At 47.5% G+C, this 19,392-nt stretch overlaps 1 protein-coding gene across 1 annotated transcript; it reads right to left on the bottom strand.

The window, feature by feature from the left end:
• Nucleotides 1-1,469: 1,469 nt before the first annotated feature.
• LOC120383125 (E3 ubiquitin-protein ligase TRIM11-like) lies at nucleotides 1,470-18,411 on the bottom strand. Its single transcript, XM_039500750.1, has 9 exons — nucleotides 17,935-18,411; nucleotides 15,322-15,417; nucleotides 14,199-14,429; nucleotides 13,376-13,477; nucleotides 11,729-11,830; nucleotides 11,550-11,572; nucleotides 9,387-9,502; nucleotides 7,808-7,840; nucleotides 1,470-5,457 (listed from the first exon to the last, which is right to left on the bottom strand). The coding sequence occupies exons 1-9, from the start codon at nucleotides 18,349-18,351 to the stop codon at nucleotides 4,949-4,951; spliced, it is 1,629 nt and encodes a 542-aa protein (XP_039356684.1). The 5' UTR covers nucleotides 18,352-18,411; the 3' UTR covers nucleotides 1,470-4,948.
• Between the last annotated feature and the right edge of the window lie 981 nt (nucleotides 18,412-19,392).

A 19,392-nucleotide genomic window follows, 5' to 3' on the forward strand; every position in this document is an offset into this window, starting at 1 on the left:
ATAGGTGGCAGCCCCACTTAGCCAATTTTGTCCTGGTACCCCTGCTTCATAAAATGGATCATAGGCCTGGGCCTAACCTGAGTGGGCAGTGCACGGCCAGTGCAAGGATGTTTCACGCCCTAGGCGAAACTTCCACCTTGCATCCTCCCCCGTCCCTGAGCCCCCGCCCTGAGCCCGCCCCCCCACCAGGGCAGCTCCCTCCCTCCACCCTGAGGTGCCCCCCCCGTGGCAGCTCCCCACCCCCCACCCTGAGGCACCAGCTCACCCCTGCTCCACCTCCACCCCAAGCACACCGTTGCTGCTTCACTTCTTCCACCTCCCTAGGCTTGCGGGGCCTAAGCTGATTGGGAGGCAGGAGAAGTGAAGCAGGGACGGCATGCTCAGGGAGGAGGTGGGGCAGGGGTGAGCAGGGGCGGGGAGTTCCCCTGCGGGCTATCTCCCCCCCCTTACTTGCTGCAGACAGCCCTCCCCGCACTCCACTGCCCCAGCTCCCTCCCTTCCTAAATGCCGGCAGCAGCTGCCAAAGAAAATGCCACCTCCCAAATCCTAACGCCCTAGGTCGCCTAAATGGTTGTACCACTGCTGCTGTGGGGCAGGCAACTGAGCCCATCTCTCTATCTCTCTCATTCATATACACACACACACACTTGCCTTGTTTACCCATCCTTAATACTCCACCTGTCCCTCCAGGGAGAGGGTCTGATGGGGAGCGTGTGGGGAGTTGATTCAGTAGCTGTTGTGTCTTTCCAAGGGGTCTGGTCCTTGCTCAGAGAGAGGAGACTGCCATCGATCTGTCTCTGTTTTCTGTCCTGGGTCACAAGCTGCTGCCTCAGCCACTGGGATCTGGGAGCCAGAACTGAGCAGCTGCTGCTCCCTCAACCGTATCTGTGCTGGGGAGACCCCTCCATTAAAGTCCCCACAGTGCCCTGCCCAGGTGGGGACTTTGACTGTGCTGTAGAGAAAGCAGGAGAATGATTCTGCAGTTCGTTGGTTGGGGCACCCACCTACCTGAGAGGGTCCAGTCCCCTTTCCCAATGACTCTTTGATGACTCACCCAAAGTTAGTGCAGTGTCATTGGAGCCATTTATTTCCCAGGAGATTAGTGAGACAAGATAGGTGAGGTAATGTCTTTTTTTGAACCAACTTCTGTTGGTAAGAGAGACAAGCATTGGAGGTTCTCTGAGCTCTTCTTCAGGTGAGATATTACCTTACCCAAAGTGTGAAAGGGTCAACTGGAGAACTCGAATGATCTAGGATTGGCAGCCTTGTTTCTCCCTCTGAGGTAGTGTTGCCTGCACGCTCTAGGGGCACCCACTGTTACCCTTCTGTGGGCTCAAGGCATAACACTGTTAATTTAGGCACCCAGCCTTACCCTTCTGTGGGCTCAGGGCATAACCTTACACTCTGCAGGTTTGTGGGATCTTTTACTAGTAAATAGTACACAATAATATTCTACTTAATCTCTATTTATTAACAATTACCAAAACAGAATGCCCACATTAGGCATACAATGCTCACCACTCCTAATAAGGCAGACAAACTTTTCCTTCTGGCCAGTCAGGATCGGGTCATCTGGGGACTCTAGCTTCTGCACGGTGTGATTGGCAACGTGTTGAGTTCTGGCAGCTCTGATCTTGGGGCTGTGTCCTGGAGTTGGTTCCAAAAAACTTCCTTTTGGACCCAAGTTTATATAGTGAAAGTTGAGTCTTACTTAGCTATACCTTTGACCAATCCTAACATATCGAGAAACAATTCTTTACCCAATCATACCCCACTACCTTAGTTGATTTAAACCTTGCAAAATTAGTTACCGGTATGTAACAGACAGAAACAATCAAAGAACCAGACAGAAACCATACAGATAAACAACAGAGCAGTAGGAACCATAAAAGCAAAGCAAGAAAGTAGATATTTCACTCACAACTGTTGATAAGTGGTTTCCTGCCAGACAGAATGTCATCAAACTAAGTTTTCTTTAAACATCTTAAGATCTGTTTCTTTATCTGGTGATGGTGGGTACTATTAGGGCAGGATCAACTTCTTAACAGCCCAATATTACATTATCTTAATGTAATCTAGATGGAATGTCAGGATGTAACTTTCTGCTTCTTCACTCATGGGTGCTGTTCTCCTAATATGGCTGCAGAAAAAGGCCTCAGACCTTACAGTAGGACACTTTCCCACTCCAGTCAGTGATACCTTGGCAGGCACCACTGCAGTGCACAGGCTAGCAGCATGCGGGCCCACATGGTTTCAAGACATCAGCAGCCACTGTGTTCTCTGTCCCTTTGTTAAACTCAGGAAAAAGATATAAGCTAAAATCACACATCCCTGTGGAAAACGGTGCCAGGATTCAGTGCCAGTGCCCTATACTCATAGTCTCATACAACTGAACAATTCCCTCCTCATGCCCTACCTGTCTCCTCCCCGCCCCCGGTTAGCAAGACTCACTGGGACTGGTGAGTTGTGCTGTGCATAAGTGTTCTGCAGCTGAAGTATCAATACACATGGTTTCTTTAAAACTGAGGGGAGCCAGGGACAGGAGTTTAGATCCTTAACTTTCACTCTGTGTTGTGATGATACTGACAAAGATACCTCTGTGTTTTATTAGTAGCTGTTGCTGATGCAGCCTTGTGGGGTTCCCCCTTCACACCCATGAAATGCCTGAGCCAGTTAAGAGGAGAAGGAAGGGGACTCAGGATGACTCCTTTAGAGAGATCCTGCAAGCCAGTGCTGCATCAGACTCTGAGCAGAGGGCCTAGAAAGGTGACTACTGCAGACTGTATAGTGAAGGAAAGAGCAGCTAGGAGAAATGCCCAGGAGTTCCAGCAGGAAAAGCAGAGGGAGATGAATCAGGACATAATGGAGCTGTTCTGGCAGCAAAAACAGAAGCTGCAGATTCTTGTAGACCTACAATTTCAATGAGCCCTGGCTCACCTCCCTTTGTAATCCATGAAAAATTCCATTTTGGCACCTCTTATATCCTCCATCCAATATTGCACATAGCATCTGGGGCTGCACCCCTCCCCCTCCCACTCCACTCCACTCCACTCCACGGGACAGTAAAGACAACCACAATGTCACATACACTGACATGTGGGAACCAAGGTTGCTGTATGGTTAGTTAAAATAGCCATGAATGGTCTTTCCCCTTGTTTAATTCTTCTCCTTTAATTTATTTCAGAAGTTTTTTATTGCATTTGTTCTGTAATTGCACATAGCTTCTATGCACTGGTTTTGATACACAATAAAAGTCTATGTCTGAGAGAATAATGTTGTCTTTGTTATTTCATAACATGAAATAGAATGCTAAGCACTACTCATTATTGCACAGAGCAATGGAACTCATGGGCTCAGTGACAAACACAGTGCAATAATTAGAAAAGTACAGATGGAACAGCCAAATAGGTGTATTAGGAAGCAGTGTTGTAATTGTCAATGTACAACAAGCCCCATGCAATTCCTAACAGCCCCACAAACTTCATTTTATCTGTTTCAGGTTAGTAACCTATGTGGGGAACAGCTGAAAGTCCATGTGGCAGCTACTCAGGAGCCCCTGTGGAATGTGCTGGGATCTCAGCCTGGTTCATAGCAGGATGGAAGTTCTTGCATCCATTTCTGCTGAACAGATCATCATGTAAGCTGCGTTGTCTCCCTCACCCTCCCAGTTTGTGAGAACCTTGGAAGAAGAATCCCAGTCGCTCCCATTGCTAGGCACCTCCTAGGCCGGTGAGCAGCCCTGCTCCAGGGCTCTGAACCAGACAGTCACAACAGGAAAAGCTCTAGATTTTCTTTGAGTCTTCAGTGTTGTTTTACAAATCCCTCCTTGTGGGTTTTAGATTTTTCCATACGTAAGAAGCAACCCTGTATTTTCAGTCAAATTGACTTTATTTGAGACCCCAGTGAAACAAGAAGGCAGAACGGTAAGGTCTGCATGAGAGCAGTCTGCACTGTGTCCCCTGGAACAGGCTGGACACCAGCATGGCAGCAGGGAGGCCTGACCATTCTCTTTTGACATGTTTCATCCAGCTCTAGATACAAGTCACAGCGGACCAGATTTTACAGGCCTCAGCCACCACAACTGGAGCTGGCTTTTCCAAACAGCTCTTCTCCCATTTAGCACCCAATGAAGCAGCCAGTTAGTTCTCAATGAGACCTGCTGGGAGGTGGAAACTTCTGGCTAAACTCTTTTGAAAATCTGGCCTCATTTAGATGCCTAATGGGAGCTAAAATAATTCCAGCCCCAATTCTGGGGGCTGATTTTGATCTATTTGTGCAGCAGAGTATTTTAGTCTCCAGAATCAGAGATGAAGCATTAGGCCCCAGATCCTCAAAGGTATTTAGGCACCTCCCACTGCAATAGAATAGTAGGTAAGCACCTACGTACCTTTGAGGACCTGGGCCCATGTCACTGTTACAATGGATTCAACAATTATTGGGGAAAGTGAGAGCTGGTTTCTTCCCTGGAACAAGACAGGCCTCTGGATGAGGGGCCTGAGCCCTGGGGATTCCCCCTACAGCTATGTAAGCAGCTTCCCCCTCACTCTCTGGCAGTCTGCCATGGTCCCACTGAATACCAGAGACAGACAGGAGAGGCCTGCTGCAATATCGGTATAATAACCACCATCTTGGTCAGCACACTGGGCATTGAACCAGGACTCTCTAAACCCAGATACCTGAGTCACTGCAGCATGAGCTAAGCAGCCAGCCTCTACAGCCAGCTACTGTAACAGAGTCACATCCTCTGCAGCTCTGACCAAGAGGGGGGCATGTGACATGTACTGATCAGTGGGTTACACTGGCAGGGACTTTCCTGGCCTGTCTGCAGTTTTGATGTCTCCACAGGAACATGGGAATCGTTCAGGATCAGAAAGGGCAGAGATTAGAGAAGCTCGTTTCATAGGTGCTGATGGGGTATTCTGATATCCTCCCCCAAACTCTGGACATCTCAGGGACACAGTCTGAGCTGGGAGTTTACACCAAAAAGAAAGAAGACAGGACGAATTCTTTGCCCAGTGAAAGAGGCTGGTGGGAACGCAAAGATCAGGGCCTTGGTATCAGCATCATAAAATGTCACCTGCCCTCCTTCATAGTCCAGATAGACCCCGATCTTTCTGGGGCTCCGACTCAGGGACAAGTTGGTAATAGGGGAGGTGAAGGCTTGGTAATAGGGCCCCAACTGCTCTATAGCCCAGACCCCCGCTTTGGGCTTCCAGCTGACCTTTCCCATTCTCTTCACGGACTCTCTGGCGACCCCTAGACGCATGTTCCCCTCCCCCTTCAACTCCACCTCCCAGTAATGTCTGCCCGAGGTGAATGCCTCACAGCCCAGGGCAGGGAGAAACGATACATCTTCTACTCTGAAATTGTTGTATGGATTCTGCCATCTCATGCTTTTCTGATCCTCAGACATGATGAGCCAGGGATTTCCCGTGTCTGGATCCAGCGTCACATTTTCTGGAGAGAGAATGAGAGAGAAAATCAGAGTATCAGAGGCAGAGCTCAGCCCTGGGGGAGGGGTTGAGCGTGCCAGTGACAGAATCTGCCCCAGCTGGAGAGTGACTCAGGGAATCTCCTTCCTCCAGGATTTACCCAGCTCTGAATTGAGGCAGCTCTGAGATCTCATCAAAGTGCAGGGGAGAGTCACTCCCCTGGCAAGGATGGGTCAGTGACAACAAAAGGATTGGCCATGCCAGGTCTATGACTCCAAATCTTTTCCATCCTGCACCCATTGCTTCCTGTCTGACAGTGCATAGTGCACCCTGATCCTTCGTGGCGCTCGCCTCCACACAAAGTGTTGGAAGTCCAACTTCCCCTGGAATAGTGATGTGGGGCTTGATGCTCAAAAGGAATTAGGCACCTAAGTCTCAGTTTTGGTTCCACGGCACTGCCCCAAATTCCCTGTCAAATGCTGTAGACACCTAAAGTCACGTAGCACCTACATTTTTCAAAGTAAAAGATCCTTAGCTACCTAGTTTCTGCTGCTCCTGTGAGAGAACCTGTTCAACTTCTTTCTCCCCGTCAAAGAGAGAGGTGGACTTGAACCTGGGTCTCCGAGCTCCCATGCAAGTGCACCAGCCCCTGGGCTAAAAGTTATAAAGCAGCTACTGCTGACACCAGCCAGAGTTGGAATGGTGTCAGCTCCAGTAGGTAGCCTCTGCGCACACCTACTGGATCAGGCCCCGCATGTGAGTTAGGCAGCGGAATGCTTCTCTTCCCTCTCTCTGAGAATAGCTCTGGGGCTGAGGGAGGAGACGGGCAGCTGGAGGCCCACACGGGGACAGCAATGTGCACACCTAGAGATGGAAACACAGTGACGAGGGGACGTTTACTCTGAAAAATGTAGGCGAGTGACTTTAGGCGCCTAACTTCAAGGAGGTTCCCTGCAGCCTGGACTTCGCTTATCTCTGTGAGGGGGTGGGGCTTAGGACACTCCCCCTCTCATCAGCCTCCCCCAGGGGCTAGCCTACGCACCTGGCTTTGGAGCATGGCATTCTTAGGCACCCATCTCTCTCCATTCACTGCATAGGAGCCTCAGTGCCCAAGCCAGGCTTTGGGAATTGCAGGGCTTTTTCCCCAAGCACCTAAAAGTTTGCCATTGTGATGCTGAACTGAGCTTTGGACCCTCTCAGGCATCTTTCCCCATGTCTGGCTCAGCAAAGGGGAATGAAGGACCACAGATGCAGGGCCCCATCATGCTAGAGCCCATCAGAGAAGTCAAGCACTCCTGTTCAGGAGAGAATTTAAGCAGGTGCTTAAATGAAGCAGGCCATTTCCTGAATAAGGCTGGACTGAAGCATGGGTTTCAGTGTTTTCCTGACTCAGTCCTGAATCAGTGCTTGGAGCTCCAGGGCCTGTCAGCCCAACAGGTGACCACAGCTATGCTGATGCCTAAACTGCCTGAGCTGATGAAGTCGGTCTTGGGGAGCCTCAGGAGGAAACCCTAGGAATATTTAAGGACATTCATCCTCAATGCCTAGAAAAGTACATAACCCCCAAGGGGAGGGATAGCTCAGTGGTTTGCACATTGGCCTGCTAAATCCAGCACTGTGAGCTCAGTCCTTGAGAGGGCCACTGAGGGATCTAGGACAAAATCAGTACTTGATCTTGCTAGTGAAGGTAGGGGGCTGGACTCAATGACCTTTCAGGGGCCCTTCCAGTTCTAGGAGATAAATATAAATATATATATATATAAAACCATGGCAGGCCCCATGGAATGTAATGGGAGGTTGCAAGTACCTGGAGTGTCATATGAGGTTTGCAGAAGCTTGGGGGAGGGGCTAGAGGAGGGGACCTTCACTCTGTGTAGGAGTCTGTGCTGGGGGGTGCACTTGTGTCCTGTCAATGAGCTGTGAATTTTCATTAGTAGCCTAGCAAATTTCCTAAGGTTCCTCAGAGCCATAGTTCAGCTCAGCTCGGGCTACCATTTCCATTTCAACTTTTAAAACAGGGCAGCAATGTTCAGAAGTTTGATTCTGTGGTTCAGATTTTGACTAGAGGAATCTGGCCAGCTGAATTTTAATCTCTTCCCACCATCCACTCTCAAGAGGGCATCTTGCCAAAAAGTGTTAGATTAATTGGATGAATTTCCTAATTGGGCTGATTATCTTGTGTTTGTTTTTAATTAGAGCTAGCTGAAAAGTGTCTGGTGCACATGATATTGTTTCCTACTTTGTGCTTTATTGAATTTTTATGCTTATTTTTCTACCAGAAAATCCAGGGAGACACAAATCATTATTATTTATCCTCACTTCAGGATAACATTCACATGCAACTGTCCCCACTCCCCATTGCCCCCAGGAATTACCTTTGTCCAGCCTCCATTCTGACACCAGAGTCTCTAGAGGATGAAAAAGGTGAGAGAGAGAGAGGAGATCTCAGGATTTGATCAGTAGGTAACATTCGTTTTGTGATATAATATAACTTTGGGGGGAGACGCAGACAGAGCTATCCTTATTAGTAATTGTTTGTTAATTATTACGTCTCATGTGGTCAGGCCTGAGGACCCCAATAGGGAATTAGGGCCCTTTTGTATCAGGCTTTGTGTGAACAGTTCCCTGCCCAAGAGAGCTCAGAACGTAGGAATCTGGACAATACATAGCAGCTGAGTACACTGACAAACAGGATCATATTCATGGAGGGGTGGTGGCCCAGACCCCTTCACTAACATTCAAAGAAGCTACTCTGTTGAATTCTATAGACATTACCAAGCCCCTGTCTCCTGACATCAAATAGCTGGACAGCACTGTCAGTGCAGAGATCAGGGTGGGCTAGCTGATGGTACCACCCACACAGTATGGTTTCCTGTCACCTTCGAGTGGTGGCTGAGCCACATACAGAGATTGATGATCCTGCTACAACAGCAGCGAAGAAAGCTGGATCTCTCAGCTCAAACTGCAGAGGCTCGTTCTATCAGCTCCAGAGGCGCCACATTTAATCCCCACTGCCAGGCTGCCCAGGGGTGTTGTGTCATCAGCATCTGATTGTTCCCCTCCCCCTTGCACACCTTTTTTCTTTACACTGTCAAGTCTGGACAGTCTTTCCCCTCCGCTGCCTGGCTGGTCACTGAAACTTTCTCCTGTTGCCTCCCTCACTGTCCCCTCACTTCAGCCAGACTCCACACCTGCTCCCCATGCTACCCAACTCCCCTCTCTCTTCTCCTTTCCCTCTGACCCCCGCAGCATCCCCCTTTCATCTCTCAGTTTAGTTAATTCTCCCCCAATGCAACCTCACTTCAGAGAGATGAGAAACAGACAGGAAAACCCTGGTGGCAATCTGAGGACATTTGCAGCCCATCACTGTCAGCCTGCTTGTATGTTATCCCTCTTTCCCATCTCTGCTCTTTGAGCTTGGGCAGGTCACTGCCACCGGCCACCCTTTGTCTGTTGTGCCTAGTAAGACTGGAAGCTCTTTGGGGCAGGGATTGTCTCTTGCTGTGTGTATGCACACCGGGGCCCTGATCTTGGCAGGAGTCCCCAGGTGTTATAAAAATACTACAATGCCTACTAATCAAGATGCTACAGCTTCCCTCCATCTACCCACTCACTCAGAGTGACAGCACATTTTCCATGACATCTTCAGTTCCAGCAGGTGAAGGCAAACTGCTCCCAAGTCTCTCTGAGCTGATATTAAAGTATCTGGGTGAAATCCTGGTCCCATTATAATCAGTAGAAGCTTTGCCATTGACTTCAACAGAACCAAGATTTAACCTTCTGTGTCCTGCTGTAACCAGCACAGAATATTATCAGACAGTAACAAATGGTAAACTAACCATGGGGGCAGATCGTTTTTCATCGCCACAAACACATCTTTACCTGCAGCTCTTGTCTTCACTTTTGCTTGTGACTCACAAACATTTAACATAGGAAAGCCCCAGATTTTTTTACCTTTGAAGTTCTTCAGAATGTTGTGCAGAATTCTGGTCTTTTCAGAGAAATCCCAGCTGCCCCATTTAAATTCAGGAGAAAGACTCACTGGATTCTCAAATGTCCTCTGTCTGCCTCTAGAGAAAGTGACCCACAAAATTCAGCACGATTGGATTGTTCAATTGAAATACATCAAAGCTTGAGGAGACACCTTGCACCAGTCTCTTGCTTGTGAGATCAAAAGGAGAAAGGTTGGAAGTAAGAATCCCCTGCACGCTCATACAGTTGCAGTCCCTGATCTTTCCTAGTGAGTAGTTGTTCTCCAAACTATCTCTAGAAATCCATCTCTAAAAGACTTTTTTTTAAATTGTGTTTGTGGGTAAAATTAAAAAAAATGTACCTAAGCAATTTTCAAAATTACAATTTTCTTTTCATTTGTTATGGGATTTGTTCCCCCATTCGCTCCTTTCACTCTCCTTTTTTAATCTTATACCACTGAATCCATAGGCGCTGACTTCCCCTCTTTCCCGTGGGTGCTCGATCCCCCCTCGCCCCCGCCCCCACTCCACCCCTTCCATGAGGCCTCGCCCCTGCCCCGCCTCTTTCCCACCTCCATTCCAACCCCTTCCCCAAAGTCCCCGCCCCAACTCCACCCAGTCCCTGCCAATATTCCAACTCCTTCCCCAAATCCCCGCCCCGGCCCCTGAGTGCACCACGTTCCTGCTCCTTCCCCCCCTCCCAAAGTGTGCTAACTCTGCCAAACAGGTGTTTGGCGCTGGCTGGGCAGGAAACGCTGGGGAGGTAGGCAGAGGAGCAGGGATGTGGCATGCTCAGGGAGGGAGAAGGAAGTGGGGCGGGGGGTATGGGGAGCTTGGCTGCCGGTGGGTGAAGAGCACCCACTAATTTTCCCCCAGGGGTGCTCCAGCTGAATGCAATTTGCTGAATGATGTCTAGGTTTTTTGGCATGTGTTTTCCTCCCCTGTTTTATTTTATTTTCCATTTGCCAATCTAGTTTTTCTAATCTTCCTCAGCTTTGGAAAAGCTACAAGAAAAATGATACTCTGTAGCTCTTTCAAAGTTTGGAGAGTTTTGAAATCCAAAATGAGAGGCCATTTTAAGATGAAGCACACTTTTTAGTGGACTAATTTCCTGCATGAAGAAATTTAGCCAGCTGAACTTTCTGGTGTCTGGCATGGAAGACAGCTGGGAAGCAGCAAGATGCAAGGAGGAGGCATTTTAAGGGGATGTGCATGTACCCACTAAACAGTGAGCAGGGGGGTAGTTTCCACAACAATCTGATGGGGCTCCCCCGTGATACCAGGGTTCCCATTTGCCCCAGGGAGGAGAGGTGGGCTCAGGCGGGGACAGATTCTGAGTCTCAGGCCTGGCCCAGCTGTTCCTTTCACTCTAGCACTGACTCATCTCTGTCGGTGAGGGAATCTCCCTGCACTATGCTGAGATCTCAGAGCTGCTCCCCAGTCACAGCTGGGTAAATTCTGGAGGAAGGAGATTCCCTGAATCACTCTCCAGCTGGGGCAGATTCAGTCACTGACATTATCAAACCCTCCCGCAGAGTGGGTTTGCCCCTTGTCTTATTCTCTGTCTCTCCCCGCAGACACGTACTGGGGACAACAAAGGAGAGAACAAGAACAGGAGAGAGGTTAAAAGTTAAAAATTAGAGAACCAGGCGGGGACACTGAGCAGAAAACTCCAGCCAGTGCCTGCTGCTCTCCGTCTCCCCGGTGAATGCAACTCTGGATCCAGACACAGCTCAGCCTACGCTTACTGTATCTAAGGAGGATGGGAAAGGTGTGAGACAGGGAAGCAAACTGCAGGATCTGAGCAACAATCCCCAAAGATTCCTGTCCGATTCCACTAGCTCTGCCACTCTGTAACACTGCCCAAGGTGGAGAAGTTTTGAAAAGTATCATCAAAGGGAAAAAGGAAAGAAAAACTGAGAAATGAACAAAACAGTCACAACCTTGGACATCATTTGTTTTATGGCACTAAGTTATGAAAAAGAAAAAAAGAAATAAAAGGAGAGAAGATACGGGTGGGGGTAAATTCCAGTGTTTTTAACTGAAAATCAGTTGTGTGGAAAATATTCAAGAGTAAAAAAATATTTTGTGTCACACCCTGCAAAATGGAAACATCCTCATGGGGGAGCAAGCAGCAGCCACTTACCCACTCAAGGTGCTTTTGACATCCTAGAGGGAGAGAGAGAGAAAAAAGGGAGCTCAGGCCCATGTTCTGGAGGGGACCCCCTTGGTATCACTAGTTGAGCTGCACATGCCATTCTCTGTAGCTAGCAGCTTTTGAAAGTCCTAGTGAGCATCTAGCTGCACATTCAAATGACTAAATACCTTTACAAATTTGGCCCCTGCTGTCCAAACCCCTTCCAGAGTCGACAAGAAGGAGGCAGAGTGAGAAGGAGCCATGTACTCGCTCCAGGCACTTGAGATGTCCTAGAAAGGAGAGAGAGAGAGAGAGAGAGAACCCAGTCCCACATGCTACTCACTGGGGACCCCTCCTGCTCAGAGGGGACTCACTTGGCCATCACTAGCTATCTGCAGTTCCCTGTAGCTAGAAGCTTCTGAAAGTCCCACTAAGCACCATCTGCACAGCTATAGGCTAAATACTGTTATAGCCTGGGTTAAACCTCACTGGAGCTGGTAAATGCAACTGCCACCCATCCTTTGAGACAACTGCATGGGAGATGCAAGATCTTAGGAACGTGGAAACTTGAAAAGATGATTATATGGAGCTGTGCAATGAGATTACTCATAAGCTTTTGTACCTGTAAATGTTCTCTGTATCTTTGTGAGCCAGAGATTGTATTCTGCCTCTATGGGGAGGGTAACCGAGCTCCCCCCAGGAACTAAAATCAATGGGGGCTAATTCCTTTCCATCCTGGGACGGGTTAACCACTCCAGAGATGTCCCACCTCTGGGGTAAACTGCACAGACTGGTTCAGACCAGGTTCAAGAGGCCCAGCAGACCAAAAAAAAAAAAAAAAAAGCTTGTGGTATAAAGGGGCAGCCTGAACTGGTTGAGAGTGTCCCTAATTTTGATCCAAAAACTGACATGACATTGCAGCCAAGAGGGCAAACCCCTGCTAGAAAGGCTGGATGTTGCCAAGGTCTCCCCGTAATAGATGGGTGAGTATAGGCACGTTGTTTCCTCTGTCTGAAAATAAATGTACTGCACTGGGTGCAAGCCGGCTGGTCACAGGTAACCCTGTCATTGTCCCCTGAGAGGGTGCGAAGTGCAGTGCTGGACTAAGGCCAGACCTGCTGGGGTAGATGCAATGAATTACAAGGGGACTGCAAGCCTAAACCCCTGGTCTGGAGAGAGAGGAACATGGGTTCCAGCCCAGAGAGAGGTGATGGCTGGAGGCCTGAGACCCAAAGGCTGCCCTAGAGGAGGCCACGGGAGGGACGGAGGTGCCGTTAACCCTGGAACTGTGACAAGTCATAGGAAGTCACTAAACTCCTTTATGGAAGCAGGAAGCTGAAATGAGAGGGGCCTCCAACCACAGAGGAGCACGTGTCCCCACCCAAAACAAAGACAAATGTGAGGCCACTCAGGAATTGGAACAATACAAGTGGAAGGGATTCACTGGGGATATTTTGGGTAGAGGGGTGCGTGTGTGTGTGAGTGAGAAGCAACAGACACACCGCACAGAGAGACAGAGAAGGAAGCTCCGGACACAGCCTGAACAAGTACTGGGGACATGGCCCTCAGGAGCCTAGGAGCCCCAGCTTTTGAGTCTGAGTGCTGGCTAAGAGAGGATTGGAGTTGTGAGCGAGGAAACTGTCTCCTGTTGTTGGATTCTCCCCCCCGCTCCCCACCCCCATCCCCGGGGAAGCAGGACTTTGTACATATTTTATAAATAAACAGGATTGCATCAAAGGAATACCTGACTCTATCTCCAGTTTCTGTTTCCAGCAGGAACAACACTACAAGACCCTAAATTGGCCAGCCACTAGGGCCAAAAGAGGTAACAGTACCTTTGTAAATCTGGCCCCTAGTGTCCAAGCTCCTTCCAGAACCGTGGAGAATGAGGGGGAGTGAGAAGGAGCCTCGTACATGCTCAAGGTGCTTCTGACGTCCTAGAGGGGCGAGAGAGAACAGGGAGCTCAGTCCCACACGCTGCACTCCTGCTCTGGGGCAGACTCACTTTGACACCCCCAGTCTGAGTTCCAGCCCAAGTCCCCTGCAGCCAGTAACTTTACACATAGTTGGCAGCTTCATTTCATTTTAATATCTTAGTTCCTTGGATTCCTGTTCTCCGTGTGACGTTTGACCTTGCGGTGAACTTTTCTCCAAAAATGCTTCAAGAGGCCCCTCCCACACTCGTCAGTGGTGTGTGCATATCTCTCAGGGGGGTGAATGAGAGCTACCCACATGCAGGGGGCTGGAATGCAGAGTCCAAGGGATGTTTCATTTCTAGGATTTTACTATCAGGGAGAATCTGGGTGACAACAAGGAACCCAGGAACCAGGAGTTACTTCAATTCAGCGTGCTGCAGAATGGAGGATGGGATCAGAGAATGCAGCAGTTTAAGGCTATTAGCTTCCAGGAATACCCATTTTGTGGGAGAAGAAATCTTGCAATTAAAAATTGCACATGTGGAAGAAGGTTGGCCACCCTGAAGAGACTGGGCCACAAACACCTGTCCAATTTTATGCAGGACAACTGTGAATCTGTTACTCTTCATTCAGAAAATAAAACAGTTTACTTGACTATGAAAATCCTGGATGCCAATACCATTTTAAGAGACCCTCCTTCCCTGTGCAGGGAGCTGGGGTGTCTCTAATTCCACAGTCTCACCTGCAGGAATTCACTCGCTGGCTGCTGGCACTTCCCCTCCAGCTCACTGATCAGGTGGTCAAGACGGGATATTTCTTCTGTGATTTTGGCAATATAGTTGTTCTGCCTCTTTAAAATGTCCTTGTTTATCTCATCCAGCTGGGCAAGCAGGAGTCGCTGTTTTTCCTCCAGTAACTGGCGCACTTGCTGAAATTCGGACACAATCCTCTGCCTCTGGGTTTCTGCCTGTTTCTGCCATAAGCAAATGTGAAAGAAGGAGAGGGCAGTTGAGGAGAAGGAAGAATCATGAAATTCAACAAAGCCCTTTGTGTGCAGTGAGCAGCATTTCATTCAATCCCTGACAACTCAACACGTGGCATAGAAAGAGGAGATTTTTCTGTAGCCTCCCAGCTGGCCAAACTGGTCATAAAGGTTGGAGGGTTTTTTTTTGTTTTTTTTTTCCAGTTTTCAGACTTAACCCTCTGACTCCTTTATTACTGGCCTCCTGAAAACCAAATCCTTCCAATAACAGGAAAATTGACAAGAGGGTGGAAACCCAAAACTGTTTGTGACACAGAGTCAGGTGTGACAGATTTCCCAACTCAGACAAATTCCAAATTGTCAATTCTTTGTTTTGACTTTTTAGATTGAAGAAATCTGGTTTAAAATGACTTTTCATTTTAAATTTAAGCTAATTTAGATTGAAGGTTTTTTTTTTAAATGGGGGAAAAGGTCAAAATTGAAATGAAATGTTTCAAAATTACTGAGTCAAAACACATTTGATTGACCCAAAATGGGAAAAAATATTTGTTGGTTCATGATCAACTCCTCCTCCTCCCTCCCAGTGCCTCCTGCACGCTAGGGAACAGCTGTTCAACAGTGTGCAGGCGGCGCTGGGAGAGGAGTGGGGATGAGTGAGCTTGGAGGAGGGGGTAGAAAGAAACAGGGAAGATGAGGGGCAGGGGTGAAAAGGGAGTGGGAAGAGATGGGGTGGGAGTGGGGCCTTGGGGTAAGGGGTGGAGTGGGGGCAGGGCCTGGGACTGAGAGGAGGGCTTGGGAGTCCACAAAAATTTTTAAATCAAAATGAGGGTCCTCGAGTTGCCAAAGTGTGAGAACTGCTGCATCAGTGAGTAAGAGCACTTACTAGCAGCTTCTGGGTTTTCATTTCCCCACTCCGTTTAAAACCCAGAACCTCATCTCGCTCTTGCTTCAAAAACTCCAGTTGTCTCTGAATGTGAACCTAGGGACAAAAAAGTTATTTTGCTTTGGTTGCATTTTAGGTTCCCTTGTTTCCAGTTTTATTTATATTTTCAAGGGTAGATCACATCAGTAACAACAATTTTGATACATTAGCAAAAAGTGGATAAAAATGGCAAATGAAGCTGGCCTACTGGCACGTTCAGCAAAGTCCATACAATCCTAAAGAACTCAAGAGTATGCAAAAATATATAGGTTGAGATTTTGAAAGCAGTGCAAGGGACACAAGGCTACATTCCCAGGGGGGACTTAGGTATTGCAATTCTGAGCATTGTAGCACCTAACTTTTAGATACCTAGAAAGCCAGTGGACTCCACAAACTCCACATCATCCCTACACAATGCATGGGGAAAAACAGGCACCTAAGCATGGGATTCACAAAAGCCAACATGCTAGGTGGGGAGGCATCTAAGGTAGCCAGTGGGAGATGCCAAGGACAGGGGTGTATCCTAAGCTCCACCTCTCTCAGGGATTTCAGTGCCTAAGCCTTGGACTACACTACGAATTTCTGTCAGTATAACTGCATCACTCAGGGCTGTCGAAAATCCACACCCTGAGTGACGCAGTTACACTGACCGAACTCCCACTGTACACAGCGCTACGTCGATGAGAGGGCTTCTCCCATTGATGCAGTTATGGCCCCTCAGGGATGTAGAGTGCCTACACCTTTGGGAGAAGCTCTCCTGTTGGCGTAGGTAGAGTCTTCACTAAGCGCTACAGAGGCGCAGCTGCACCACTGCAGTGCTCTAAGTGTAGAAGCAGCAAAGAATCCTGTGGCACCTTATAGACTAACAGACGTTTTGCAGCATGAGCTTTCGTGGGTGAATACCCACTTCGTCGGATGCAAGAGTGGAAATTTCCAGGGGCAGGTAAATATAAGTAAGCAAGAAGCAAGCTAGAGATAATGAGGTTAGATCAATCATGGAGGATGAGGCCCTGTTCTAGCAGTTGAGGTGTGAAAACCAAGGGAGGAGAAACTGGTTCTGTAGTTGGCAAGCCATTCACAGTCTTTGTTTAATCCTAAACTGATGGTGTTAAATTTGCAGATGAACTGAAGCTCAGCAGTTTCTCTTAGAAGTCTGGTCCTAAAGTTTTTTTGCTGGAGGATGGCCACCTTGAGATCTGCTATTGTGTGGCCAGGGAGGTTGAAGTGTTCTCCTACAGGTTTTTGTATATTGCCATTCCTAATATCTGATTTGTGTCCATTTATCCTTTTCCTTAGAGACTGTCCAGTTTGGCCGATGTACATAGCAGAAGGGCATTGCTGGCATATGATGGCATATATTACATAGGTGGACGTGCAGGTGAATGAGCCGGTGATGGTGTGGCTGATCTGGTTAGGTCCTGTGATGGTGTTGCTGGTGTAGATATGTGGGCAGAGTTGGCATCAAGGTTTGTTGCATGGATTGGTTCCTGAGCTAGAGTTACTATGGTGCGGTGTGCAGTTACTGGTGAGAATATGCTTCAGGTTGGCAGGTTGTCTGTGGGCGAGGACTGGCCTGCCACCCAAGGCCTGTGAAAGTGTGGGATCATTGTCCAAGATGGGTTGTAGATCCCTGATGATGCATTGGAGGGGCTTTAGCTGGGGACTGTATGTGATGGCCAGTGGAGTCCTGTTGGTTTCTTTCTTGGGTTTGTCTTGCAGAACCAGAGTAACACGGCTACCTCTCTGATATCTAAGTGTAGACAAGCCCTGAGGCCCAGGTGCCTGAAGGCACCTCCCTCTGCCTAGGAATCTCAGTGGCAAGCCCTCTTTTGCAGTCAGGTGTGTAAGCAGATTCTTGCAAGAATAGTGGTAGTGCCTGCTTCACTCCTCACTAAACACCTGAGAGGGGAGGAGGACGATGCCATCCCTTCTAAACTCATAGGCTGCCATTTCTTACTAAAAATTGCATATCCTCTCAGTTAATCAATTGGCACTTTTATCAGTTGAGTTCACAAGTTTGGTGGGGAAACTTATCTGCAGCCTTAGCCTGGAATCGTCTGCCTAATTTGAGGACGTGGGGCTGGTCTACATTGCAAAGTATGGTTGGCTTAACTATGCTGTTCTATTGACCTAGCTACCCTCTCTCAGGGAGGTAGATTTACAAGAGCTCCTTCCACCACTGCAGGAAGTGTCTACACTACAGCAGCACAGCTGTATCACTTCGCGATTCTCGTGCTGATATACCCTTGCTCTGTGCAGTAGCTTCCTCTGTGCAGCTCTGAAGGTGACACCATTACCTAAATTGTCCTTAAGAGCTTGTGGATCAAATCTCACTTTACATTGAACAACTTCAATTCTCTAGAGAGGTTCCCCTCCCCGTCACACACACCAGTGAGAAATGGATTGGAAAGGGCCTCTGAATCCTACACTTTCTGCCTATTTTGCCACTTTACAGTACAACTTTCCCTTCTATAGCATCGTTTGCATATGCAATGCAGTTGGGGGACAGTAACCATCAGAGCAAAGGAAGAGAAATATGTGTGCAAAAAATCCAGAGCTACAGAGATTTCTTACCTTGTAATTTTGGGCAGCTTCTTCTATGGGAACCACAGTGTGAGCTCTGTGATCCCAGGAGTCTCTGCAGATCGAACAAATTAGATTTTGATCCTCTTCACAGAAGAGTTTCAGAGCCTCCTGATGTTTCTCACACTCTCTCTCCCCTCCTGAATCTTTTGCTGCCTGTAAACTCAGCTGTTTGGCTATTTCCACAACATTTGCCAGCACTCTGTTTGGCTTGAAGTTTCTGTGCTGAACAATTTTCCTGCACTGAGGGCAGGAGAAGTTTGTATCTGACTTCCTCCAGTACTGGGTGATGCAGGCTCGGCAGAAATTGTGCCCACAGCGTATAGACACTGGATCTTCAAAATAGTCCAGACAGATGGAACAAGTAGCTTCATCTTTGAGGCTTTCCACGGGGTTCTCTGCAGCCATAGCTCCCCAGTACAGTGTAACAGGGTAACGTTCACTTTCCTGTGCTCAAAAATATGTCCCTCCTACAGCAGCAACTGGGAGTTTCCCTTCCTGGAACTGACTCATGTTTATTTTGCTGAATCCAGTGGAAAAAAATTTTGCTGCGTCTGACTACAGACATGTTATTACAGTCACATCCAAAACCATGGCTAAGCTGGAGTTAAAGTGGATCACTTACTTTTTTGATCAGTTACTTATTAGAAATATTTGGAAAATTTTCTCAGGCATGCTATACAAAGTATGCAAATACTCTGCTGCTAACCCAATCAGGCATAATACTGTCCCATCCCCCACCAGCCTTATTTGGCATACTTTGTATGTAAGAAGAGGAGAAAAGGTTGTTGGAATTACTGAACAGGACCAAAATCAGACATCTGAAATCCACACAGTGGAGCTGACCAGAAAATGGAATTTCTCTTCTGTGGGAAATTCTCATTCTTCAAAATTTGTGTTTGTTTCACAATGGGACAAAAATCAATGTTTGACATTTTCAGTCAAAATGAAACATTTTTGATATCTTCAAACCAAAGGTTGGGGTTTTTTTAAGTCAGCTTGAAATAAAACATTTCATTTCAAATGTCAATAACCAAACATTCCATTTTGAATGATTTCCACTTAAAATTACATTGTGGAAATGTCAATTTAAAAAATAATCATTTTGAATTAGCATTTTGAATCAAACAATTTCCAAATGTTGATACTGAACTCAACTCAGATATGTTTAGTTATGATTATTATTTATTATTTGTATTACTGTAGCATCATTGTATGAAAATGCATTTTTTGGTCTCTGAATCTATTCTCTGAATTCAGGTTGTACACGATGAACAATTCATCTGAAAAAGAAAAAAATAAAATAGCAAGAGTCTAAATGTTTTGTTTGGACCATTTCAAGGTAGTTTGTTTCAGGGTCAGCCCCTGAACCAAAAAAAAAACATTATTCACTCAGCTTTGGTTTGCAGTATCTGGGCCACAGATGGAGTGCTGTCTGAAAAAAGAGAA

This window comes from Mauremys reevesii, linkage group 15 (genome assembly GCF_016161935.1).
Source record: "Mauremys reevesii isolate NIE-2019 linkage group 15, ASM1616193v1, whole genome shotgun sequence".
In the NCBI taxonomy this organism is placed as follows: domain Eukaryota; kingdom Metazoa; phylum Chordata; order Testudines; family Geoemydidae; genus Mauremys; species Mauremys reevesii.